Genomic DNA, 27,254 nt, shown 5'->3' on the forward strand with positions numbered 1-27,254 from the left:
TGTTGTGAGGGTGACAGCATTAATTGGGACAGAGGGGAGGGTGAGGGGTTCTGTCAGGTGGTAAGAGGGGAGGTCAGGGAGACGCACCGATACGCTCACAGGAGGGAAAAGGAAAGGAATGGTCAAACCATGTTGGTTCAGCGTGGCATTGGCATCCTCTCATGATCCCTGCATGCGAGCAAAGAAGAACCTTTAAAGCCAATGAACATCGATAAAGTGTTGTTTTCCAGGAGATCACGTAACGAGCAGTCTGGATCAAATAGCATCCTGCTGGCTTTGAGGGAAGAGAGGGGAGGAGCAAAGGAGAGTAAGCAAGAGAGTGACGAGGAGGGAAGAGGGGGGATGTGAAAGGGAAGAGGATTAACACACAGATGTAAATATACAGCCAACGAACCAGAGGGATGCCATAAGACGTTTTTGTGTGAATGTTGGTTTTCTGTGCAGATTAGCGGCGACATCCCTCCATGCTTCATTAGTCAGCTACCGAGGTGAAGCAACTGTCCCGGCTGTCAACAGTGTGGTCAGAACCACTGAGTGAAATTCTCTAAAATGTGCATCGGAACATAAAAGCAGCACACACAGGCATGTGTACATGAGAACAACTAGTCGTCACCCTTTCTGGCTCACGTGATGATGTTGCCAGTGGACTATTAGCTGTCATGGTCTAAGTTCACGTTCATCCACCAACATGTTTTAAGAATTTAGCAGTAAACAGACAGTTACAGTACATTTAGCATGTGAGAGCAACTGTCCATATACCTTTCAAATGAAGGGTTTGGATTTGACCTAGTCATCATTCCATCGAATGCAACTCCACTGAACTTGATGTTCTATTTATTAATATAACTATTTGTGTCTCTATGTGAACATTTAATAAAAAATGCGGTAAGAAAAAGCCACATTGGAATAATTTCAGTGTAATTCTGAATGAAAGTCTGAATAATGAAAGTTTGAATATATATATAAAGGAAGTCTAAATATATGTAAAGGAAGTCTGAATATATATAATGAAAGTCTGAACATAATATAAAGGAAGTCTGAATATATATAATGAAAGTCTGAATATATTATGAAAGTCTGAATATATATCCAGAAAGTCTTAATATATATAAAGAAATTTGGAATGCATATATAATGAAAGTCTGAACATAATATAAAGGAAGTCTGAATGAAAGTCTGAATATATATAGAGAAAGTCTGAACATATATATAGAGAAAGTCTAAATATATATAAAGAAATTTGGAATGCATATATAATGACAGTCTGAACATAATATAAAGGAAGTCTAAATATATAATGAATGTCTGAATATATAGAGAAAGTCTGAATATATAGAGAAAGTCTGAATATATATTTAAAAAAATCTGAATATATATATATAATGAAAGTCTGAACATAATATAAAGGAAGTCTGAATATATATAATGAAAGTCTGAACATAATAAAATGAAAGTCTGAATATATAAAGTCTGAATATTTGTCATGAAAGTCTGAATAATATATATCATGAAAGTCTGAATATATATAACGAAAGTCTGAATATATATAAAGGAAGTCTAAATATATATAAAGGAAGTCTGAATATATATAATGAAAGTCTGAATATATAAAATTAAAGTCTGAATATATATAAAGGAAGTCTGAATATATATAATGAAAGTCTGAATATATATAAAGGAAGTCTAAATATATATAAAGGAAGTCTGAATATATATAATGAAAGTCTGAATATATAAAATTAAAGTCTAAATATATATAAAGTAAGTCTGAATATATATAATGAAAGTCTGAATATATAAAATTAAAGTCTGAATATATATAAAGGAAGTCTGAATATATATAAAGGAAGTATATAGAAAAAGTCTGCATAAATAATGAGTCTTTCTTTATATATATATTCAGACTTTTCATTCAATATATTCAGACTTTCATTCAATATATTCAGACTCGTTAATTTCCTGAATGGCATGCCATAATTGTGGCATATGCATATATATATATGCCACATATAGAATGCCACTTGGTGCCCTCTACACACACATCACAACCAACAAATTGAAGACGCATTTTAAAACACTGTTTCGTTGTCTTTCTTTATTACTAATTTTCTCGCATTTTAATTAATTTGTTCTTTTTTTTTCCCTTTTTCTTTTTTTTTTATAAAATAAACCAGTCACAGTATAACAAATAATTATAATTCACAGGCATACCATCAAATGTACATCTATACAAACAAAAAGATAAAATATAAAAACAACATTTGGAGTGAGATCACAGTGGTAAGGGCAGGTGTGCTTGGCTGTGGGTGACCTTCTGAGATCTACACTGAACCCCCTCCTCCTCCCCCAGCCCCGTGTCCCATGTGCCTTGGAGCAAACGAGTACAGCATACATCCTGTTAAAAACGACTCTCTAAACAAAGAGGTGGGTTTCTTTTCAGGGTAAATGCAGGTCCAAGAAAAAGGAAGATTGTGTGGTAAAGGGAGGAGGTACTGCATAAAGCTCGAGTATTGGATTAAAAATGTTGACTTTTGCTAGCACTATTTATGAATCCATCTCTGTACTTGAGGCTCATATCTATTTTTCTTCATCATAAGCACATTTTCCATTATGATGTCTGGAAATTAAATATGATTTTTCAAAAATCGTCAAAGACATGAAAAAGAAATGTATAGCGTCAGAACCAGAACATTCCAGCTCTTTGCAAGCACTAAGAAGCTGCCAGAGTGATCTTAAAACACCCACTGAACAATTACAAAAGAAAAATCAACTCCATTTTAACTATACATTGAGAGCCTAACACATAAAGCTCATTGAAGACCTCACATACAAAGAGACGACCAGTGCTTAAAGCAGTAAATCTGGAGTTTGGCTGTGAACACACATGGTTGACGAATCAAGTGGAATGAAGCTATGATGCTATGAGTGAATCTGTCTTTTAGTATTATCTCTCACTGTTTAATGATAGATATTTACTAGGAAATAAAGATTTTAAGTTTACATGGCTCTCCAGAGCTTTTCCAGTTGTTCCAGTGAACTTTTATTTTTTATTTTTTTACAAATATACACTTGTTTGAAATAGTAATTACATCATTTTTGTTGTGTTAGTGCAAGTCAATTGATCCAATATTGTTATTGTAGACATTCATCACTGGCCACTGATGGCCCTTTTCCATTTTTTATTTTTTTTCGGGAAACCTCATTCTCCACATTATGATTTAAGGTGACTGGTGTTTCCAACCATTTCCAGTTGGATTTGTCAAAATGGAAGGTAACAAATATATCCTGACCCTAAAGCTACTACTATTGTGAAACAGAGTTTGAATAAAGAAAGAGCAAAAGTAGCAGAACCAAGCTTTGTTTCCCTCTGATGAGTTTCTGTGTTGTTTCCCTGAATAAAACAAATCAAATAATGCCATAGTTTCAACAAATATTATTGTCATACTGTCTTCATGTGCTGTATGTGTCAGAACATTGACATGTGCATACCGTGCATATGTACAGTACAGTAAAGATTCTCGGTTTATGACACACATACATACATGTGAACAAACTGTGCAGACTGGTATTGGAAATACGACTGAGCAACATCTTTGTGAAAGGTAAAAGCAGAGACGTGGAAGCACTTCTTTTTTCTCAGACTGCAGTCTTTTAAAACCTGCAAAAAAAAGTTGTGTGAATCCAGGAACGTTCACAGATCATGAGAAGCACAGTTTCTAAAGGTGCTTTAGAGATAAGCTGGTCTCGTATAGTATATAAAATAAAAATCAATCTGGAGTTCAAGGTTGTGAAGCTTCTGTCAATTTGTTTTGGGCACCCAAAAAACAAACTCAAGGAAATCTCAAAATGTGTGTGTTTGGGAATCACTGGAATAGACAATAAAGAAACCTTATTGTTCCAACAGCAATGGACTGTGCAACTCTGACAACACTATAATGACTCAAGTACATGAAAAGTGAATGGGTGAATCTGTGCTTGGTGCTGGTATGACTGAAAAGAAAATCAAGGGGAGAATTCACTTTTCTGCACTGTGAACTAAAATGATTGTATTGTTGAATTAACTGCATACACGTTTATACAAAAGCACACTTAAAAAAATGTAAAAGCAATACAATAGAGCTCTGACAGTTTTACTCTTTGTGTTCCCTTTAGAATCCTTGCACAAAGTGGCTTTGCTGAAAGGTGACATCTCACCTCAGCTGAATCATTTGAAAGCATAAAGGGATTATGCACATGGAGACATGATTATTAGAGCAGCTGCGCGGCCGAGTGGGGGCACAAACCTGTGTGTCCCAAAGATTGGTTGCTCAAAATTCTTTATTTTTTGTTGTGGGAATAAACTTCATAGAACGGATCATTTTTGTGAACATCACTTTATAAGGTCAATATGAAGCTATGTGCTTCATATGAAGCTATATGAAGCATTTATTTACTTAATATGAGTGTATCCGTGTATCGTGCATGTAAACTGTGTGGATTTAGTCATTGACACAGTGCTGGTGCATTTTAATGTCTACTGTGACAAAAACTGTAATTACTATGTATTTTAAAATGCTCCATATAGTAGAAAGTATTAGGAGTATTACAGCCATACACAAAATAAATAAGTTTAAGCTTTCGAGAATGAATAAGTCATAATATTACAAGACAGAAGACGAAATATTACAATGACATGCCTCCATCCACTGCTAATTCTGTAGATTTCACAATTAACAATTAATAGGAGAGGCCATGCTCACCGGAGTTCCGCTCCCTCTGGATCCAAAATCCAGAGTCTTATGTCATATTCACACCAGCCCTTCCTATTTGAATCCTAGCTTGTTTGCTCGGAAAGTCCAGTTAGTTTGGGGAGGTGTGAATGCGCAACCGAACTCCGAACGATCCACACTAAAGAAGCATACTCTGGTCCGCCTAAATAATAGCCTAAAACATAGACGGACCAGACTATCAGAGCATTTGGTTCGCTTCAAGAGAACCAGAATATACGCGCGTCTAGAAATGTCTCAGCCCGTTGTCGCAGCGTATATGTGTCGTATGTTCACATAAAACCATACGATTTGCGGCAACTCCATGTTTTGCTCTGATGTGGAGGAAACAGAAGTTGTCCTGCATTAACAACAGATGAGTGAGTTTTCAAGTTCATTCTTGTCACTTTCAGTAATTTTTGTTGCAGTGCCGCCTCATGCGAGGAGGGGGAAAACGTTATTCAAAAGGCTTGGTTTGTTTCACTAAAGTGCGAAAGTGTGAAAGCAAACTCGGACCGGCTGAATGCTGCAACCCCCAATTGAACTGAGTCCCCAATCGTACCGAGTCTAGCGGACTATTAGGTGTGAATACGACTTTAGTTTCTTTCACAATCTTTTCAAAAGTCCCTATACTGATGCTAATGTGGTGCTGATGAGCCTGAAGATTAAGTGTTTCCTTCTTTATTGAACCTAAATCAAAATAACTTCAAGATGCTCCATGTTCGCCGGTTACAGCTGATCTGAGGTTTTTCTTGGAATAAGATTACGACTTTATTCTCAAAAGCTTAAAAATGTGTATTCCACAGTATGACCCGAATATGTTGTCATAATGAACAGATTCCCATGTCTTGTGTGATCATAAAGCTGGTGGTGTATACTGTATGTGTATAAAAAGTGAAAAAAATATAAAAACACGCAAATTTGTCATCACATCACTTAAGTCTCTTTTTAGTTGTTTTTCTTCCAATTCATTTAGTATTTTGGCCTCTTGTTTTAGCTGTATTCTTCTGCTGGTCAATACATGACACTTGGACGGAAGACCACCAGCATAATTTTACGGCAGTGTTAGTGGAATGCAAATTTGTTGACTCACAGTCAGACGTTGATAATCGCTTCTCAGAGTCAGAGTAGGATAAACTTCTTGATGACATTGTTGAGGAAAAGTGTATTTGGTATGCAGTTCCAGCTGCTCGATCGTCTTCCTCCCTGATGGTCTCCTGCTCTTCTGGCCGGGACAAACCACACGTGCACTTTGCTGTTCTGAGCTGACAGTCTCTAGCCATTAAGGAAAGCATCCAAGAAGTGGACTTCACCACTCCTGTATTTGACATCGATGCAGCAGCACTGTGAATATTCATCTGACGTTTGAAGTGGAAACAGTCCAGGACCACTGTCGACTGTACGAGTTTTTACAAAGTTACAGCAGGTTATAATCCATTACCTGTGCTGCGTGATAGAGGAATTAGATGATTTCTGGTACTAAAAAACACAAACTGTAGCTAAAAACACCTAAAATATGTACGTGGGAAAATATGAGACGCTGAGGTTGAAGTTTATGTAATTGTAGCTGGTGTGGTGTCCCAGTAGTAATCCAGAAAACCGAGGTGATGAGAAAAAGTGTTTGCTTTTAGTAAAACACTTGTAAATTAGTAATAGCAGCTGATCATGTAGTTTTGTACGACATCATTTTGGTGAAATTCTGCTGAGCTTTCTTTCCTGACAGTGAGTCTTTTATCAGAGCAAAGTGCGAGATTTAAAAAAAAAACGATTTTGTCCTGGATGTTTCATGCTGGTGGCAGTGAAGCTGAGTGTGGTGTGATACCATTGAATAGAATAGTTTAAAATAACATGGTGGAGCAAGACGCTGAGCCCTTTTAAGACCCGAAAGTAAACTGGTATCTGGTTACCTGACAATGAAATAACCAGCAAAGATCTGTGCTGTGCTGCAGACTGATGGAACCATCTGGAGAAGGTCGGTGGAAGATTTGAGGTTGAGTCTGAGGTCAATGTGTGTGTGTGTGTGTGTGTGTGTGTGTGTGTGTGTGTGTGTGTGTGTGTGTGTGTGTGTGTGTGTGTGTGTGTGTGTGTGTGTGTGTGTGTGTGTGTGTGTGTGTGTGTGTGTGTGTGTGTGCAGGTCATCAGCCCCCACTCCCTCCCTCAAAGGTTCCAGGAGATTGCAGAGTTGCCCGGTGCTGGGTTTTGGACAGTAAACAGAGCCCATGTTGCGGTCACACTTCCACTGAAGTGATCTGGTTCATCTGGGCCCTCATGACCTGAATGCTGTTAAGGATTTTTTTCTGGTGCCCGGCTAATGTCACTCCCACTCTGTGGATGTCCCTGAAAGAGAAAACATATGCTAGTTTCACCTCAATATTTTAACTTCAACAATTAAAAAAAACAACAACAAAAAACTTTTTTTTTGTTTCCACTGGGAAAACACAATGGACTATAAATCACAATAATATTTACATTCGCTGAAAAGCAACATTATATCATCACCAGGGATCTTCCGTGCTTAGACAAACAAAAAATGAAATTATAATATTTAGAGTCACCCTTTCTCTTATCTAATTTTGCTATATGAGCATATGAACTATACGCGAGGAAGAGGAGGACGATGAGAGAGCAAAAATTACCTTATTGGGAATAAATCTGCCTCCTGTGAAAAGTCTGTAGCTGACTTTGCCTGTTTACACCTCTGTATTTCAAAGCTGTTTGATAATGGTGTTACTTTGAGAGCTCAATATTTTATCAGGTGGTAGTTGGTATAAAAAGTTTGAGGACCACTCGTTTAACCACAATTTAATTTGACATTTAGATAATTTATTTTTAATGTTTGTTAAATTATATTAAAAATAATTTCATGTGTAAAACTATGTACATTCTAATTTCATGTGCATATGCACCATGTATGCTTTATATTTTATAACATTCTCTTTTAGTTTTACAGAAACAATCCTCAGTTTTCCAAGAGGGTTAGGGTAAGGTTTTTTTGGAATTCACTATTGATGTGTTTTCATCATGATACGGTTTGGTTTGGAACAGTATGGTACAGTTTGGAATGGTCATTTCGTTTGAGTACAGTCATGCCCGATATCCGAGTCAGCAAGATACTTTGTGTGATGTCGTACCAGTGTGACGACAACGACAGAAAACAATGGAGGTCTCAACAAGACGTCAAGCTTTGTATGAGGATAGATTACGGGCGTAGAAATACTGGTCTCAAGAGAGTGATGTTTTTCTGTCAATCAGCTGACTGACCCTACCATACCATCTTACTCTGGTACCCCAAAGGAAATATGGGAACAAAAGAACTAGCCCTAACCATAATTTTGTGTAATGGAAACACAACAAATAGGACGGTACTGTACCAAACTGAACCGTTCCACTCAATGGAAACACAGCTCATCTGTCTAGCATTACTCAAATATGTATTTGAGAGAAGCAAATAATGTCTAGCATACTCAATGGTCATTTGAGACACCAAATCAAAGCTGGTGAAGCCTTCGTTGGTGAAGTTCTCCTTGTACTGCCCCATCTTAATGGCCTCCAGCCACTCGTCCACTGTGCTGAAAGAGGAGAAGTCTGGAGTGTTGCGATCTAGCAGAGGTAAGTGGACACTGGTTGGTGAGAAAGGGACAAAGAAACAGAAGAAGAGCCATGTGAGAATGGAAGCGGTGAGATCCGTTCATGTATGGAAGAAGCGATGGAAGGTTCCCAACAGTTTCCTGCTGCCATACCTCGATGACAATGGTGTCATGGCCTTGAGGCTGTTGGGGTTACGGATCATCTTGTCCAAGGTGCCAACTGTCTGGGCGAATTTAGGACGATTGTTCCGCTCCTTCTGCCAGCAGTCCAGCATCAGCTGATGCAGAGCATTTGGACAATCCATAGGTGGAGGTAACCTGTAGTCCTGTTCTATGGCATTGATGACCTGCAAGAGTTCATAAGACAAGAAAAGAAGTCAGAGAATATGTATTCTTAGGGGTTTTCTAGTTGTGATTTCTATTCTAGTCACAGATAAGAAGTGTGTAGAGTGTAAAGGGGTCAATGTGACATTTGTTGTTAAGACCTTTGAATAGCTGTTACAGGACTTTTTTTTTCTGCACTTTGAACCTCCAACTCTGAGCGTAGTGTAGTGTGAACTCAACACAATGGCTATGCAACAACCTCACAGTTCAAATCATATTCACACACACACACACACACACACACTGTACTTAATGTAATAGACTGTAATAGATTTGGAATCTTGTACTCTTTAAATTCCCTTGCTGACGAGAGGATTGTGTGGCAAAAAAGCACAATATTTATACATTTCTGCTATATTTATATTACTAGTCTTGATGACCACTCAAAGCTGCTTCAAACTGCAGTTTTGCCATTCACGCCCATTCACTCACGCATTCATACGGCACATCAATGTGCAGCGCATTTTCATACCTCACTCACACGCTAAGCAATGTGGAGTTAAGTGTCTTGCCCAAGGACACATGAGCTATTGTACTGTATTGTATTGCAAGCAAAAGAACCGAGGACTTTTAGCTTTAACAGTTCAATAATTGAATAACTTTACATTGCATGTTTTTGTCACAAAACTGCCTCCATTATGTCACACGTCACTTTTCAAACTGCAAGTAACTCAGTTTTAAACAATCAGAACCTAAAGTATACATAGGAATGTATTTCTGCCTTCCACTATATGACCAACTGCAGTGTCAGTGACAACTATGGTGAGATACATGGAGCAGGTCCTTGCCTTTAACCCTCTTATGACCATCAAGACAATCAGGCTGCCTGGGTTTATATTGATTTTATGGCTGTAGAATTGTCAAAAAATGTTCACTGAGTGAGTGCTTATGCCCCTTTCTGTTCCTTTTTCCAAGATAACTTTCGATATCTGGCAGTTATTCAACCACTAAGGAACACGGTACTGAGAAGCTGACGTCCCAAACATGTGACACGCTGGTGAATTCGTGATTGGACGGTCGTTGCGAGGAAGTCCTGATAGTTATCTTAATCACAAGTATATGTGCGCAAAATCTATTTCTCTGCTTTCCGGTATCAAGCCATCCGTATTCTACAGCTTTATTATGCACATGAGGGTCACACGGGGTCTAAATATATACATATATATATAAGTCTGGCAGGCCAAATAAGACCCTTTGGTGCTCCAGGAAATCCTGTGCTAAACCAAAGAAAACACAATTTTTTTGATTTTTGTTTTCTGTAAAAACATGTTAACCTGTACATCAAAATTGTGTCTGCATGGTAATGTTTATAATTGCAAGATTGTCTGTCAATAATGTCATGTGGATGTTGCCTACACACTTAAGCAGGTAAACACAGTGAGCAGATGACGTTTATAGAGAATCTGCTGGAGGGGAAACTTTATGGTTTCTGACAGAACCAGGTCAACAGGTTCCCTTTCCTTGCAGCACTTACTCTAAACTGGGCTAAACATAACCTGAACCGCTCTGTCACCTGCACAAGTTGGGCTTTTCATGATGATAGATGATGTCATTTAAGCTACCTATTAAATCGATTATAAGAAAATGACATACAAAAAAAACAACCTTATTTCATTATTTAATTAAAACTATACTCATGAAATGAAGTACCAATTCCAACAGATTTTAAAAAATTCTGATTACATTTAAATAGATGTTGATACTACTTAACAATAAATGATAAGTATTTCAAGAAATTTGATTGACATTCTTTATTTTTTCTTTATTTTATAATCTATTAGTAGATGAATGAAGCCTGAAGCTCTTCTGGTCTGGTTTAATCTGACTAAACTATGATCCACAAAACAAATAATTTCTGTGATTTGGAATAAAATACACTGCCATGTGTTACATCTTGTGTCACTCACATCTTGATTGCTCATGTCCCAGTACGGTCTCTCTCCATATGACATCACCTCCCACATGACGATGCCATAGCTCCAGCAATCACTGGAGGAAGTAAACTTCCTGTACTGAATGGCCTCAGGTGCTGTCCACCTGATGGGAATCTTTCCTCCCTGGAAAAAAAAAACACAGGGGAAGGTCAACAATCCTCTAACCTTAATGATCATGTTCTGTAGTTTATGTGTTCATATCCTATTACACATACTGTGTGGCACTCCCACTAGTGGCTTGTCTCTGTATATACAGCAGATAAAATTCACAGCAGTGTATGAATAATACGAATTGTACTTTGTGCAAACTTGATTTTAAGCACCAAACACTTTAAGAGGAAACTGCATTTTGGGTTAATATGAAATATCTAATATGCACACTGTGTATCCAGTGAAGAGTAATGTGTTCTGCATTGACTGACACAAGAAGGTCACTTGCAATTTATTCATAAATCTAATGCCGTACTTGGAAAAAATGTATTTTAACTGGAGGAAATGTTTCTCAGCATCTTTGTAAGAAGCTCTCGGCATCACAACTCACTCACCAGAGCGCTGGTGTAGGTTGGGTCTGAAGTATCATCCTCGAGGAAGCGTGACAGGCCAAAGTCAGACACTTTGCACACCAAGTTGCTGTTGACCAGGATGTTCCTGGCGGCCAGATCTCGGTGCACATAGTTCATGTCGCACAGGTATTTCATTCCAGCTGCTATGCCTCGCAGCATTCCCACCAGCTGGATCACCGTGAACTGCCCATCATTTTGCTTTGAGGAGAAAACATCAAATTAAGGTTATTGAATGGAATCATGCAAATGAATGAACATGACAAATTAACTATATGATTCCTTGTCAAACTGGGTTTAGATCAGAGCCCCCCAATCAATTTTATGCAGCCTTCCACCTAATGTCAAGTTATTTCTCTACATTTTTCTATGTATAGATTCTTTTTGCACCATAAGTTTGAAATTATTTTATTTTAATTCACTTTTATTTGGAAATTATGCTAAATATTGTTGTGACCCTAACCCTATATTTTGCACACACAAACAGCATCGCAACATGTCTACGGTTAAAAAATTAAACAGTACTTTCTGTACAATGAGAACGTAAGTGAAACTCTCCATGATCACCATAGGACTAGGGCAAACGTTCAGGGAACGTTTCCACAACTAAAAGGTAATGTTCCCAGAACGTTATGGGAATCAGAAATTGTTAGCTGAGGCAGCAGTGTTTGTATGGTGACAGCCATCTTGAAATCTCATGTTGGGGATGGTGAGGTTTGTGAGTTGCCTCAACATCAGCACAGGAGGTGTTCACATAAGGCAGACATGATGCAATGCTACTGAGACAGACAAGACCAGCCAATAAACAGCTGATTGTAACAATGATAATCCAGGAAATGACAGCTAGGAGTTGAGAAAATTCATTCTACTTATACTGCAACTTAAAGGAACTTGACCATTTATAAGTTTGAATCCGTTACCCTGAGGAAGGAGTCCAGTGATCCGTTCTCCATGAACTCAGTTATAATAATCACTGGGCTGCTTTTGGTCACCACCCCCTCCAAACGGATGATGTTAGGATGGTCGAATTGGCCCATGATTGACGCCTCACTTAGGAAGTCCCGCCTCTGGCGATCGGTGTAGCCCGCCTTCAGTGTCTTAATCGCCACGAGGATCTCTCTCTTCCCAGGCTGACGCAGGTTTCCGCTGCACACCTCCCCAAATTCTCCTGACAGGGGGACAGAGCAGTCAGTGGAAAGTGAATTTAAAAGAAAAACTTTTTTTTTTCCAATCACCAGTTTAAAATCTCAAGTAGCATATCGTGGGTTGGAGGTGTGTGCACCTTAATTTCATTTTAGGGGGAGGGGTTGAAAGGGCAGTAGGATTTCTTTTATCCATTCATTCATCGTCTACCACTTTCCAGCTGACATAAGGTGAAAAGTGGGATACATCCTGGACAGGTAATCAGTCCATCACAGGGCCAACATACAGAGATAGACAACCATTCACTCTCACACTTACACCTATGAGCAATTTAGAGTATTTATTAACCACAGCATGTTTTTGAACACGTGGGACGAAACCCGAGAGCCTGGAGAAAACCCATGAAAACAGGTAGAACACTCAAACTCCGCATAGAAAGGCCCGGATTGGGACATGAACCAGCATCCTTCTTGCCGCGAGGCCATTTGGGTTTCTTTTCATTTACATTAATGAAAATATGACTTAAGAAACAAGTTTTTTTTCAAACTAACAAATCCAAAGAGAACACAACACTAAACAACCACATTGACAGAATCCCAGTATAGTCATATTTTACCTGTATAGTTTGGACATTAATCTATTTATAATCGAAATCAAATCACTGCTCATCTGCATTCTCATCATGTTTCCCTATTACTTCATGGCCCTTCTTTACCTGCACCGATCACTTGTTCAATTTTGACACAGGCAATGTCGATCTCTTTGGCAAACTCTCTGACTGCTTCATTGGGGTCTTCATACGTGAAGGGGTCAATGTAGATCTTCATTCCCGGTGTCACTTCAACAGAGAGAAGACAAAAAGAAAAATAACATACCCTACCAGTCAAACATTTAGCTAGTTAAATTCACACACATAATTCAACCCATGATGTTGAGGGATTATGTTTGCAAGGTACAGATGTGCAAATGTGCCTCAAATGTGCAATATTCAGCTACAAAATACAACCAAGCAACTTAAGATAAAGACTTTTTAGATATCTAAAAACATCTAAAGATACACCACATGGACAAAAGTATTCTGGCCATACCTGTTGACGATTGAATTCATTTGTTTCAATCAGACTCTGGGCTTGGCCCCTTATCTGTAATGAAAGGCTATCTTAACGCTATAGCATACCAAGACAATGCTGTGCTTCCAACTTTGTGGAAGTCTCTTTTTTGACTCCAACATGACTGTGCCCCAGTGCATCATGCAAGGATTACAAAACATGGTTTGACAAGTTTGGTATGGATGAACACTTCTGGCAAAATCTTCAAACTCTTAAGTCTTCCAAAATAATGTGTGGAAGCTGTTACTGCTCCAAAAGTGGGGCTAACTCCATATTAAATTCATGTATATATATTTGAATACATCAATATTTTGTTTCGCTTAAGTTCACTTATGCCTCACGATGGCTGTGACTGACACTGTTGGAAACTGATTACCTTGGTGGAGGTTTGCACTTCGCTTGAGTTCATTGTCAGTGTTTGTTACCAAATAAGATTCAAAAGTCCCTTTCCCTATTGCCTAAGTGTGGTGTCTATCTTTGGTCTGTATCTGGTAAATGGCTTGTATACATACCAAAGCCTCGATGACCTCTCAAAGCCTTTCACACACATTCATGGTGCTGTTTTCTATCACTTATTGACACAATCCAGGCACAGCTGTCAGGATCAATTAGATGTTTAATGTCCCTGTGCCCATGGACCATGGACTTTTAAACACTTCTCATTTAGGTGCTCTATGTGATTTAAGCCACTAAAATGTCAGTAACATCTGAAAAAAAAACTATAAAACCTTTGACCACTACTACAGCACTCAAATTAGTGTTCACAGGCCGGGCAGAGTAAGAGATACTTACTGTGGCCACTGGTGTAATGCTGGAGTTTGTCTGTGTACTCTGACTCTGGTCTGTCTGAGCTTCTCCTGCTGAAGACAAATGGGACAGGCATCGTTTCACTTTCGCAGAGAAAATCAAACAAGCACAGAAGAGAAAAACCTCAGTATTACTACTGTCATCTCTTTTTTACCCCATTTTATCAGTTTCTAACTTCTTTTTTTGTATAGATGCCTCAATTACTCTGTAGTTTACCTCACTTTCAGAAAGTCTTATCAGACTAGCAGCTGAAATAGACATAATTTGTTTGTTTGACAGTGCATGGTTTTAGGTAAGAAACCACAGATCATCTAAAGATATATAATTGTATTGTCTCACCTGTGGCAAAGAATAATGAAGACAGTGATGGCAATGATGAACACGACTCCTGCAGCAGCCGAACCTATGATGAGAGGCAGCTTCTCCTGGATACTGGAGTTGTATTCCTCTACAGGGTCCAAAGACAAAAACCAACAACGTTCTTTGATTATTCTTTAAATATTATTAGCTCAGTGATTAAACGTTTGGGATGCAACTATTAATCAATTAAACCAGGGGTGTCATACTCATTTTCACTGAGGGCCACATTAGCATAATGGTTACCCTCAAAGGGCCAGATAACTGTCATACAGAATAACCAAATATAATGTAAAATAAATGTAACTACTTCGTAACATATTGCTAAATAACTTTCTGTATTTATTACTTATTCAAGTTTCAAATGTGATGCATTTTAGATGTAACCCGGTGCGCGATGGTGTTTCTTGACAAACTAACAGTTTTACTGATTAAGTCTGTATCTGGTCAGGTGCAGACCTGCTCACACACCTTCAGCATGCACTGCTTCAAAAACACACCCTCAGAAAAAGACTTTGAAGCACGGGTGATTTCTTCAGCCACAATAAAGCGAGCTTTCACTGACTCATCGTTTTTTCTGCTGCGATCACAGTCTCAATCGCAATTTCACTCATCACATGATGCATATACAATGATACACTGCGATCTAGTGGCAGGATGTCGTCACTTTGCGGAATCGCCATGCATTGTGGGAAATGTAGTTTATGGTCAATGCACGCCTTAAAGCAGCATAGATCTATTATAACATCATTTTTAAGACCAATTAATCACTCGTGGGCCACATAAAATGACGTGGTGGGCCACATCTGGCCCCCGGGCCTTGGGTTTGACACATGTGACAAACAATTAGAAGTCAACCACAACATTATTGAATAGTTTCAAATTGCTTTTCTATGAGAGTAAACTCAATATCGGGTTGTGATCAAAACTAGATGTGTTTTGTATTTTACAAAACACAGATCAATGTTTTTCACCAGATTATTTAATAATGAATATGATAATTTGTTGCATCATTCCAACAGGGACTCAAACCCGGGCCTTCTTGCTGCAAAGGCAAGCGCGCTAACCACTACACCAACCATGTGGCCGGGTTCCAAAAGCAGCTCCCTTGAAATCACAAACCATTCCATAACTCCTAATGCAAGACAATTGTGTGTGCACATTTACTTGGCCGGCAAAGAGGATCGCACGTCCTACCTTCAGTCATCGTTTGGAAGTGCATTTTGCCACTAAAGCGTCCGAATCCTGCGACGGTCCGAGCTCGAACCTGAAACACGTAGATGGTTGCGGGTTTCAGGTTGCGTATGACCGCAGTGTTGGTCTGACTCCTCGTGAGAGACGAGTTCCACTCCGCCTGGTTCTGGAACACAAGCATGACAGATTATAAACCTGGAAATAATCAGGTGGAGTTCATTTCAAGGTGTGCCGCACATGGTTCACAGCACAGAAGACAGTGAAAAATACTGCATGTCACCGACAGAAATATCTTCACCACTGTCTGTTCCCTCAATCTATTTATTTTGTTAAACAAGGCTTTATACTGCAGTCCTAACATTTAGCTGAGTACAAAGGCATAATGAAACAAATGAAACGGACATTCTCAAAGTCAAACTCTATGTCAATAATGATACTAATAGTGCTTAAATAATGTATGATGATGTACTGCATCACAAGAGATAGGGTCAGAATATGAACCACTCTACATATGCAATGGAGAGGAATGATTACTCTGTGTTAAATAGAAAATAATAAAAGTATAAAATAATCTGAAAACTATTGACAGTAAATGTTAATCCCTGTTACAAATAAGGTGAATAATGCCTTTCAGTCGTTGCAATTAGCTAATTTTAATGAGGATAAATAAACAAGTACGGTAGGGCCACCGTAAACAAGGCTGGATATTGTGATCTTGCCAATGCAATATGTTACAGTCTCATGAAATTCAGAAGATCAAAGTTTATGTTTAAAGCGCCTTCAAAGGTGTTTTTTTTTTCCCAGGACACAGAGAAAAGGTATAACCTAATCCTTGTGTGCAAACCACTCTAACAAAAGGTGTATTTCAATCTGCAGGGTGACTCTGTAGAATGGTCTTCTTGTGTATGTTACAGTTTAAACACAAATATAAGTCCTTGTTTTTCAGCTAAATATTGATGCAGGATTAATGCATTATGAGTGTATGGAACAGTATTGTTTTTGAGCTAATTTAGTGTTTGAGTTGCAGATGAATAGTGATGAAGCATTGTGCTTCTTCCTGCTCCTTCTCAAACACACCTGTTGATGGAAATTGTGGTAATGTATCCTTTTGATATGTTGATTTCTGTTTTATCTTTTCTAACAATGCTGGTCGAGACAAATAAAGAAATTACATTAAATTAAACACAATTTCAAAGTGTGTTTTGTTCAGCCCTGTCCACATTATTAGGAACCCTGAATCCGCAGATCAGTACTTACGGTACCTTCTCATAGTACTGCAGCTCATAGTCCAGGATTACTCCATTGGGCTGATCAGGCTGGGACCAGGACAGTGTGATGCTGTCAGGAGCTCTGTTGACCTGGTGGATGATGGACACTGCTGATGGCACTGATAACAAAAAAATAAAGGGGGTGTTAGAGGTGACAGAAGACAACATTCTGACAGAATGCAGAAATGAAATGGTTCCTGACACTGAAATGTCTGGACCTACTCATCCAACTCAGTCAAGCGGTCAATACGTAGGACCATTCGGATTTAATTACGTAAGATAAGATGCACTTTTATTAGACATGGAAAGTGACTTTTTACATGAGGTCTAGAGGCAGACACCCTCCAATGTTGTTTGACGTTACACAATCCCATCATGCAACACCTGGAACCACAACAACATAATGTTGACAGGAAGCAGTGTTGTTCAAATCTATAAACTATACACAGTATGTCAGGCAATGTGTCTAATATCCAGCTGTTTACATAAAATGTGAAGATAACTGTAAATATGACAACATTTTACCATATCACCAACAGAGTGATCACTTCATCTCAGGTGCAGAATCCATCTCTTACTTACTATACTTTAACATCTTGTTTACTTTACATGATTTTAATGCACTGTGTAAGTGTTCTCCAAAGTAGAATGAAGTCAAGTTTATCAGACAGTTCAAGAATATTGCAGGTCTGGAATAATGCCCACTCAGGCTGGAGAACTGATGAAAAAAACACCTGGAGGGATTATAAAGGTCAGATAAATCCAGTCTGTCTGGTTCTGTATATCTGGGTCAATTTTTTTAGCACGGAGTGAACTCTGAGTAGTTGCAACCGGCACTGGCCAGTGCCACTGGCATTTTTTCACATTTTTGCATTTCTTTTTTATTTCCTGCTAAAACGACAGTATAAACAAACTGAGTCAAATGGCGTGTGGCGAAAAAGCCACATCTGATTTGAAAAATCGTAATTGATGACTGCACATCAATGACTAAAATCAGTCCCTTCGGTCTGGTCATTAAAGTTTTCCCTTTAAGTTTTCCCCATTGAGTTCTTACCAGCCTGGTTGGTGGTGATGTTCACAGATGTGTACTGAGGTGAATAAGGACTTTGGTCAGACACTCCATTGACAGCTTGTATTTCAAAGGTGTACAGAGTATGAGCCAGGAGGTCGCTGATGCGCACACGCGTGTCGGTGAGTCCCAGCTGGCGCGGGACAAACTGCACGTTGTCCCCACAGCGGGTGCAGCCTCCTCGTCCGCTGCCACAGCTTTTACAAATGACGTTATACACGACGTCTTCGCGGCCGCCGGTCTCGTGCGGCGAACTCCACTCCAGCCTCAGAGAGGTCTCGTTCACTATGGAGATGACGTTTTGCGGTGCTGAGGGAACAGCTGGAAGAGAAGAAACACGCAGAATTAGCACTTCTGATCATAACAACAACTACTTTATATATCTATATTCTTATTGATGTCACTCCCAGTTGGTACTTCTGAGTTCCGATGTAAATGGAACACAAAAAAAGTTTTTTAAAAGCACCATGACAACCGTATAAATGATGATGATTGGCTAAGGTAGAGTAAACCGACCAGACCGAGGCAGAGTTGTGTCTGTGTTCACACACAAACACGCACACAGACGACTATAAGACACATGCCGCATGGCCCAGAGAATTCAAATTCAATATTCACATCTACAGTATTGTGTATAATTGTTTCCACTATTATAAACAAAATAATGATACTATATCTACAAAAATATATTCAATGTAATAGGGCTCATGTCTCACACTATTGCACAGCAACACTTTTAATAATTGATTCTATTAAATGACAAAAATTTAATAAATGTATTTTATTTTGATTAATTGAACATATGTTTAATTACAGTTGAATTTAAATTGTATTTAATTTATGAAGTGTCCATTTCATTCATAAACATATTTAATATTAGGTTTTATTATAATTAATTGAACATACAGTTGAAATTCTTGCAATAATCTATGCAATAGTTACTTTCCTGGTAACTCGGTTACTTTTTGGGAGAAGTAACTTGTAAATAAAGCTTATTTCCTTTTACAATGACATGCTCAACACTGCTTGAGGGTAGTATATTCAATTTCAGCCAATAAACTCTCCTTTAATCCCAAATCAAAAGAAGCAGTTAATACACTATGATACATGATAGACATCATTTTGGTAAGTGTGGTCAGAAAAGATCGCAATCATCTGTGGTTTGCAGAAGTGCAACATAAGATACTAGAGACTGGGTTGATGTATAAAACTTCTGGTTTCACAATGTGATGTGACAGTTGATGACAAGTGAATACATACTGGTGCAGGGCATCTGTGGCGGGTCGGAGTCAGTGCGGTAGTAGTTGCTGCGGCAGACGCAGGTAGTCGCTCCCTCGTTTGTGGTGCGACTGTTGAAGGGACACTGTAGACATTTGTGTTCTCCCTGCGCCGCCTTAAAGAAGCCTGACACACACGCTGTACAGAGGGAGACATCCATGCAGGCCACGCGTTGAAAAGAGAGAAAAGAGAAAGAACATAAATAAGCTTAAGCTACAACACATCTTAAAGTAATAAAAGGTTCATGTCTGATCCAGCATATATGTCTAGTCATATTGCCCTGCAGTGTCTGCATCATATAAAGGTCAGAGCATTGGAGTGACATGTTGTCAGTTCTGCTATCCACTGGGTCAACAAAAAAGAATTTGGAGCAGAGGAGACTGATTACACAAGTTCAGTAAAATGTGCAGGAAGAAGCAAGAAAACAATAAAATATAAAATAAAATAAAATAAATATATTGATTTTAAAGCAGAGGTCTCAAACCTGCAGCCATGGGCCCCCTAACCGACCCCCACCTAATCAATTTATGTTGCCCACCACATAATAGAATGAAATCATGAAAACATGGCCCACAACATCCTCTACCTTAAATATAGTTTAATATTTAATATTAAAACAAACACTTTTACTTCTGAAATTCTGTAAAATACCATCATCGTTCAACATCATGAGGGAATATTGTGTTATAATTTTAAGGCTATGTTGCCCACCTCTGACTGAACAGTTGTTGTTTTTTTGTTCTTTTTAGACCGGCCCCCCTCTTGACCAGACTAGACACTCATTGGCCCCCAGGTCTCAAATGACCTGGGGGCCAATGAGTGACCTGTTTTAAAGCATTACAAAAAAAAGGAGATGCTTGGGCCTGATTAAAATCAAAGTGATGTTATTGCACATAAACGTTGCATTTAAGAGTATTTACCAATACTGATATCAATCTCATACACTCATTTTAGACCTTTCAAACTATGAAGATGCAAGACATTTCAGGCATTTTCAAAGACAGACAATATTCTCATAAAGTAGAAAGTAATTACCCATAACATGACTAAAATGTTGTTGCAGTTTTGTTGAGAAGTATACAAAATAAGAGAAAAAGTGGTTGTGACCAGTATCGGACCGATACCGTTGCTCAGTATCACATGGGCTCATCCCTAGATATTTCACTTTCTACTCATTCAGCTGTTACATGTGTTTGTCAGTCATCTGCCTCAGTCACTTTATTTTTAACAATATAGAGAATTATTAAATATTTACTCATTTTGGTTCATTTTGTGTGTATTTTTAAGTTCAGTATTTTCACATACAGAAACACGTGGATCTTCTGACACAAAATAACCAAGTTGAACTTAAATCGGATATATTAAGGTGAAATTCTGAAATGTAACAACATGAGAAAAATGTTTGAGTGAAGCTGTTGGCTGAACCACGAGCTCCAGTTTTGTGCCTGGTTAGTTGCATCACTGATTTTTTAAGTAAAGTGGCAGGTAAAAATGGAAACACTAACACAGGACTGTTCCGTGTTCCGTGTAATATTTAAATGGTAAGTGTACTGCCTTTTCTATTCATAGCAACCACTAAAAGCACCTTTTACATTTCAGGTTTTCATTCACCTTGTCTCAAACACTTTCATACATCACCTCTATTTTTAGCACATTGTCTATGAAGGGTAATTCTGAGGCTCAGTTACAACCTGCTCTACTTCCTGAGTCACCAACAGCACAGACAAGCTTTTCTACTATAGCCTTCTTGACAGGATGCATGTTTTTCCCTCAGGTTTACTGAGGTGTGAGTGTAAGCCTGTGCGTACATCACAAAACACAAGGAAAGAAAGGAATTGAATCAGTAGAAAATGGACTTTGAGATTTCTTGTTCCACTTGTCATCCAGGAGGCTTCTTTGGCTCTTAAAATTGGTGGTGAAACCTAGAAATTACAGTGTGTTCCATTTGTAGTTGGGGGGTGTTGCTAAATATGTTGCTATATTTAGTGAGTATTAAGACCCCTCTAGCGACTGTTTTTTTTTCCATAAATGTGATGAGTAACATATCTTGCGGTTGACCTAAGAAAAACAGTTCTAAACATATTTATGGTAGTTTTTTTTACTCACTTTGTCTCTGCCATGATGTTATCCCTCTCTCCTATAGCGTCCATTACAATTGCATACACATGGTAAATTATGCAAATTAGGTGAGGACGCCATTTAGCAACTTCTAGGACAGCCAATAGTGGCTTTCCTCACTGAGGAGTTGGTAACAGAGATTCCAAAATGGCTGCCACCATACAAGCACTGCTACTGTTACTTGTTTCACAGTAAATCAGTTGTATCGTATTGTTTAGTTATTAACCATAGACATGTTGCTATGCTGTATGTGTGCACAGAATACCACATAAAGCGTTGTTATCGACTGGTAATGCTAAAAAGGACTGTGTGTTCCGAGTATAGGCCGTGCTAACTGTATTTCCAGTGGGTGCTAACAAAGCCTTGTGAAAAAGGTATGACATTTCTTCAAGAAAGCTGAATGAGAATCTACTGAGAGCTTTTATTCCTGTATCTTAACATCTGAAGCAAAACAGGACCCCAGGCAAGAAGATATGGGGACTTATAGCAAACCAAACTCGATCCCCTGCTCTCCCATTCGCTTGAAACACCACACAATTTAACTGGAAGCAATAGCAAATGCTTTCTGCCTTCCTTGCTTTACCAGTTTTGTCAGAAAATCTAAAGATAAACCTGTTAGCACTGAATTAAACATGAGATGAATCAACCAAGTTTCCTGCTGCTACAAATCACACCACTGACATAAGTTATTTATTTGGCGTGACTCGCACCCTCTACTCTTTTTTCTTTTCCTTCTCCACTTTCTTTTGTGTCACATTTATTTCCACAGACCTGTCATCGATGTTTTCAAGCCTTTTACTTAAGATTTATGTGTATGTATTAAGAATAACATGGATAAAAGGAAGTTGTGATTCATTTCTCAAACACTCAGTATATCTAGGACTGGCTGGCTTGACTACTTCATATATTATGAGGTGTTACAAAAATTGGGATTTTCCCTTCAAATTAAGGAAGCTTTTGGCAGCATGCTATTAGAACTGGGCCATACCAGGGGATTCCTGACCACAGTGTCCTTGCAATCTCTTGTACATATCCAATAATACAATTTAAAATTTGTAAGAATTAGTGACATCTAATGATGAGACCGTGGACCGAGACGAATGATGGATTCAACATTCACTCCTGTATTTTCCTAGGTGCTTTAGGGAACTACGGTAGCCTCTGCATATACAGTATAAAGATATTGTTCTTCATTTGCATAGCAAGCTTCTGTTCCCATAATGTTTAACTCACTCTTTGGCTGGTTTGTTCATGTGGGCTGCTGTAAAAATAAGTAATTCAAAGGCTGCAAACACTTATGCAAACATACTTTGTTGTGTAGGGTAGTATATTCAATTAAAACATTATTTTTACTTTAATTTAGTTAATATTGTATTTATGGCTGTTTTATACCAGACCTTTAAGGGCAGTTCTTATAAAACTGTCTTTGCTGTGCGTGAACAAAATCCTATTCATGAACCTGGCAATCTTACTTTGATAAAGCACACTGTTATTGTGACCCAAAGGTTTAGCTTGACAAGTGATAACAACAGAGTACCGGCAGGTTCCTACCTTTGCAGACTGTACCATTATCCACTTCCTCATATCCAGCTTTGCACACGCACCGTCCAATGGGGACCATCCACTCCCCGTCTCCATTACAGTACAGCTTAATGGGTACATCCACCTCCTCACCATTTGGAACGCAAACTCCTCTGGCTGCTACCAGTGAGGTGCTCTCTGCTCCAGACAGAGTCTCAGGAAAGATGGCACCGTTCTGGATTACTTGGGAACATTTCCTATAAAAGACTCGAACAGCGATGAGTGACATGCAGGCGCCATAATCCTGGAAAGCAAGGTAGAAGCCTTTGCGTGAAACTGGTCCAAAACTCCGGATCTCAGTATTGATCTTCATGATGCGACCTCCAAGATCAACCTGAGAGAAGCTCTCATCAGCTGCTATAGTGTCCACCTTCACCCAGGGGTTCTCCATCCACAGCGGGGATGATTTGGTAGCTGTGTCCGAGTCAGACTCGTAGTAGAACAGGTTGAAGGTTTCCTTGCAGGAGCCAGGGACGTTGGGTATCGAACCGCAGTCGCGCACTGAGAACTTCATCTGGACATGGATGCGCTGAGCACCACGCCGCTGGATGTACTTGGTGCGTACCCAGTTGTTCTGGCTGCTGTCAAAGACATTGCACACCTGGTATGTTCGGATGGTGTTCATGTTTTCATCGTAGCCACTAACCTCTTCCCACTGAAAGAGAAAAGAACCGAATGTAGTCAGACACTTCCTCCCCAACCTGTTACACTCATCTCGTGAGCGTCATACAATGTTAGCGTATTGGATAAGGTAAGGGTTAGGGAAGATGATAGGACTGAGGCTAAGTTTAGGGCCAACAAAAAGACTGTTTTTAGGACAGGTTTTCTAAATCCTGGTCCTGGGGACTCACTGCCCTGCACGTTTTCTCGCTCCAACACACCTGTTTCAAGACAAGCACTGCAAAAGGCTGATAACGACCCATTATTTTCAAAAAGTGTGTTGGAGCAAGAAAACTTCTAAAACGTGGTGCAGGGCAGTGGGTCACAAGGACCAGGATTTAGAAACCCTGCCCTAAACACAGCTCTTTCTTGGCCCTAACCTTAGCCTCAGTCTCTACTTCATTTCCTCACTTTTTTTTTTTTTTTTTTTTTTTTTTGTCATTAATAAAGCAGGTGCAGTTACTCACAAGTGAATGGTAACCCACTGATAAAGTACTGTGAGGCTTTATAGTGTTTGAGGATCACGATCAGAAGACTGGAGATAAATTGTTCTCAGCATTTACATGATTACATACATGTTTAACATGTCATTTAAGTCTTTAATCCCTCATTCTTAAGTCCTTAGTTACAATATTTTGTATATGTTATTTTCATATCATGAGTGAAGAGGGGAATCTACATTTACATGCATTTTAAGTGTAAAACTTTTCACTCTAAACAGATCAATGACAGTATGTGTTGTTTTCCAAGCTGTCAATCAAAACATATTGACCAGTTCTAGTGAAGTCAAACCACAGCTGTTGCCTGTGTGTTTTACACACTGTCCCTTGTCTTTGTTGCACTCACCCCCTGTGACGGGTAGATTGTCCAGCCCAGTTCTGCTGTTGCTGTTGTTGAATCCATGATTGTTTCTGCACGAGACAAACATCAGGAGGTCACAGTTAAAAGGAAATATTCAGCTAGTAAAGAGTTACTTGCACTTTTTGAGATCTGTCTGTTCAGATTACATGAAGATAGACAGTCTGTCCATCACATTTCTCAACAAATACTAACATACATATAAGACCACCATAATAGTAGCAATAGTTTCCCTTTTGTCTGTGGATAGTTGACACGTTCTGTCTGTTCCTTCCACTCCATTTCAGGAGGACTTTGTATTATTGTTATTATTTATAAAGCTACATAAACCCATCCATCCATCCATTGTTTACCACTTTATCCTCCACATGGGTGTCAGAGGGCTGCTGGTGGAAATACCCAACTGACATAATACGAAAGGTGGGCTACACCCTGGACACGTCACAGGGTGTACGACATATGTCGTGTTTCCACCGGCTCGACTCGACTCGGCACGGCACAGCACTGTGCGGTTAAGTTGCGTTTCCACAAGCACAGAACCTCTTACCAGGTACTGTATTTAGTACCTGCTCTGACAAGGTTCCAAGCACGCTGAAGGCGACACTATACGTGAAGTCTCCAGACTGCTGGCCACTGATTGGTGTGTGATGGCACAGGAAGAGACGTCCGACACAAGACTTAAGCCGAACAATGCCAAACTGTAAATCAGTTAAAAATACTTCCTAAAAGTGTGCATTAATCTCCAACAATTACCAGGGAAATGTCTAAAATCTCAGTATTTAACAGAGTCTGGTGTATTTAAGCGACAGCACTGCTGCAGCATCACAAACCCTGCCGCTGTATTTCCGCTCCGGTGACTGTGTCAGACGGAGTCTGTGCCTGGTCGTGGGACCATCGGAAAACCTTCACTCACACACTTACAGGCAATTTTAGAGTGTCCAATTAACTTCTGCATGTTTTTGCAAACCAGAAACCTTCGTGCTGTGAGGCAACAGTGGTAGCCATGTGTAACCTGTGTACGTGGCACACAGTCTTTATTTATTCTTTGAATTTGTGTACCATTTTGACAAAGATGACCAACTGCTGCCACACTGGCAGATGTCATGTTATGTAGGCCGAACAAACAAAGTCAGAGTTAACTATAATTCAGGAATGAACAGTTTTCATGCTGCAACATTGACAATTAAATTAAATATATAAATCGAAGGCACACTTTCCCGTCCTGTTTGGCCCACAGATGACACAGTGGAAGCCTGCATGGGACAAACCTAATCTAACTGATCTCATCTGCACAACCCCACTTTAAAACTCAAAACACATTGCCGCCATGAATATTCAGTGTACGCTATTTCCTCTATTATTGATAATTAAGTGTTTATGTTAATTGAGACACAAAAAAAGAAAAAGCAAATATAACGTTTTCATCAAACAGCTTCTTTAAACTCTGCAGCACCAAGCAGAAAATAAGAAAAGCTGCAGCATGAGAGTTAAATGTCATTGTAACTGAGTCGTCTCTCATTTCTGCAACAGGCACTTTTCTCTGTTCTCACTAAAGCTGTGTTTTGGATAATTTTGGATAATTAGGTAGAATATAATGGGAAGGTTGTGGCTCAGGAGCTCGAGTGGTTCATCTTCTGACCAGAAGGCTGGTGATTTGATCCCTGACACTAAATTCTTCTGGCAGCTGTGTTTAAAGGTGTGAAAAAAGCCCTACATCATGTGACTGGGGGTACAGTTAAACAGCAAAAACTATAGTTACACTACAGAATGGTCATAAAACTGTAACAAAGGCCACATAAATGCATTTCCAATATAACACATAACAAGAAAATTTGAAATTCACTTCAAATGAAGCAGCCGTTTGAATCATTAGGAGGACTTCAATCCAACTGGCCCATTTTTCCGGCTGCTCGCTTCCTGTTAGTATCAGCTGCGATTAATGAGGAGCTGGGATGGAGCGGCGAGGCAGGTGTCAGAGCTGCCACTAAACGGGAATAAAGAGGCCAAGGGCATTGACCCGCAACCAATTCCCACAGACTCAGCCAAGAAGGAAGCAGGAGCGACGGAGCAGAGATCTGAATACGCCTCTGTTCTGAAGCTGCCCTTGAATTTTACATGTTCACTGGCTGTTTACAACATTTAACTGTGTTTGGTTGTGTTCTTACCTCACTTTTATTCACAGTATGTAAAAGTTTTGTTTTCTGTTTCCATTACATAATTTTTTTTGACAAATTAAAGTGTTTTTTCCATTCATTTATTCACAGAACTAAATGTTATTGTATACAAGGTTTGGTATTTGCACCGAAAAACGCTGTAGTGAGGAGGGACGATGATGAATGAGGGTTTGATTCCCCGCTCTACTAGTCTACATGATGATGTGTCCTTAGGCAAGACACTTAACCCCACACTTCCTGACAGCTGTGCCAGCAGGCTATGCCATGGATGGGTATGAAAGATGAGTGATGAGTGAGTAACTTTTAAATATAAACACATGTCATGTGTTACGTTTATATTAATATCACCAATAGTTTAAATGTCAGTTACATTCTGTTACAGCCTATCAGCTCCACACTAATCTCTCCGTGTTTCTCAGTATAGCACT

General features: G+C 39.1%; 1 protein-coding gene across 2 annotated transcripts in view; it reads right to left on the reverse strand.

Annotated features, from left to right (window-relative positions):
• Window positions 1-6,973: 6,973 nt before the first annotated feature.
• Window positions 6,974-27,254, reverse strand: part of LOC310931891 (ephrin type-B receptor 2-like) — a gene marked incomplete at both ends in the record, with an annotated part of 29,283 nt that continues 9,002 nt past the window's right edge. The window contains 15 exons of one of the 2 annotated variants that reach the window (XM_083895132.1): window positions 6,974-7,082; window positions 8,210-8,365; window positions 8,486-8,679; window positions 10,624-10,773; window positions 11,196-11,411; window positions 12,131-12,378; window positions 13,069-13,191; window positions 14,255-14,322; window positions 14,609-14,717; window positions 15,824-15,986; window positions 17,083-17,207; window positions 18,143-18,478; window positions 19,418-19,573; window positions 23,105-23,789; window positions 24,641-24,705. In XM_083895132.1, the coding sequence (XP_083751258.1) occupies window positions 6,974-7,082; window positions 8,210-8,365; window positions 8,486-8,679; window positions 10,624-10,773; window positions 11,196-11,411; window positions 12,131-12,378; window positions 13,069-13,191; window positions 14,255-14,322; window positions 14,609-14,717; window positions 15,824-15,986; window positions 17,083-17,207; window positions 18,143-18,478; window positions 19,418-19,573; window positions 23,105-23,789; window positions 24,641-24,705 (2,903 nt within the window). Of the gene's footprint in view, window positions 7,083-8,209; window positions 8,366-8,485; window positions 8,680-10,623; window positions 10,774-11,195; window positions 11,412-12,130; window positions 12,379-13,068; window positions 13,192-14,254; window positions 14,323-14,608; window positions 14,718-15,823; window positions 15,987-17,082; window positions 17,208-18,142; window positions 18,479-19,417; window positions 19,574-23,104; window positions 23,790-24,613; window positions 24,706-27,254 lie in introns of those variants that run through there. The other variant, XM_083895133.1, reaches the window with a different exon arrangement.

Source organism: Microchirus variegatus, assembly GCF_963457635.1.
Source record: "Microchirus variegatus genome assembly, chromosome: 9".
NCBI classification, from domain to species: domain Eukaryota; kingdom Metazoa; phylum Chordata; class Actinopteri; order Pleuronectiformes; family Soleidae; genus Microchirus; species Microchirus variegatus.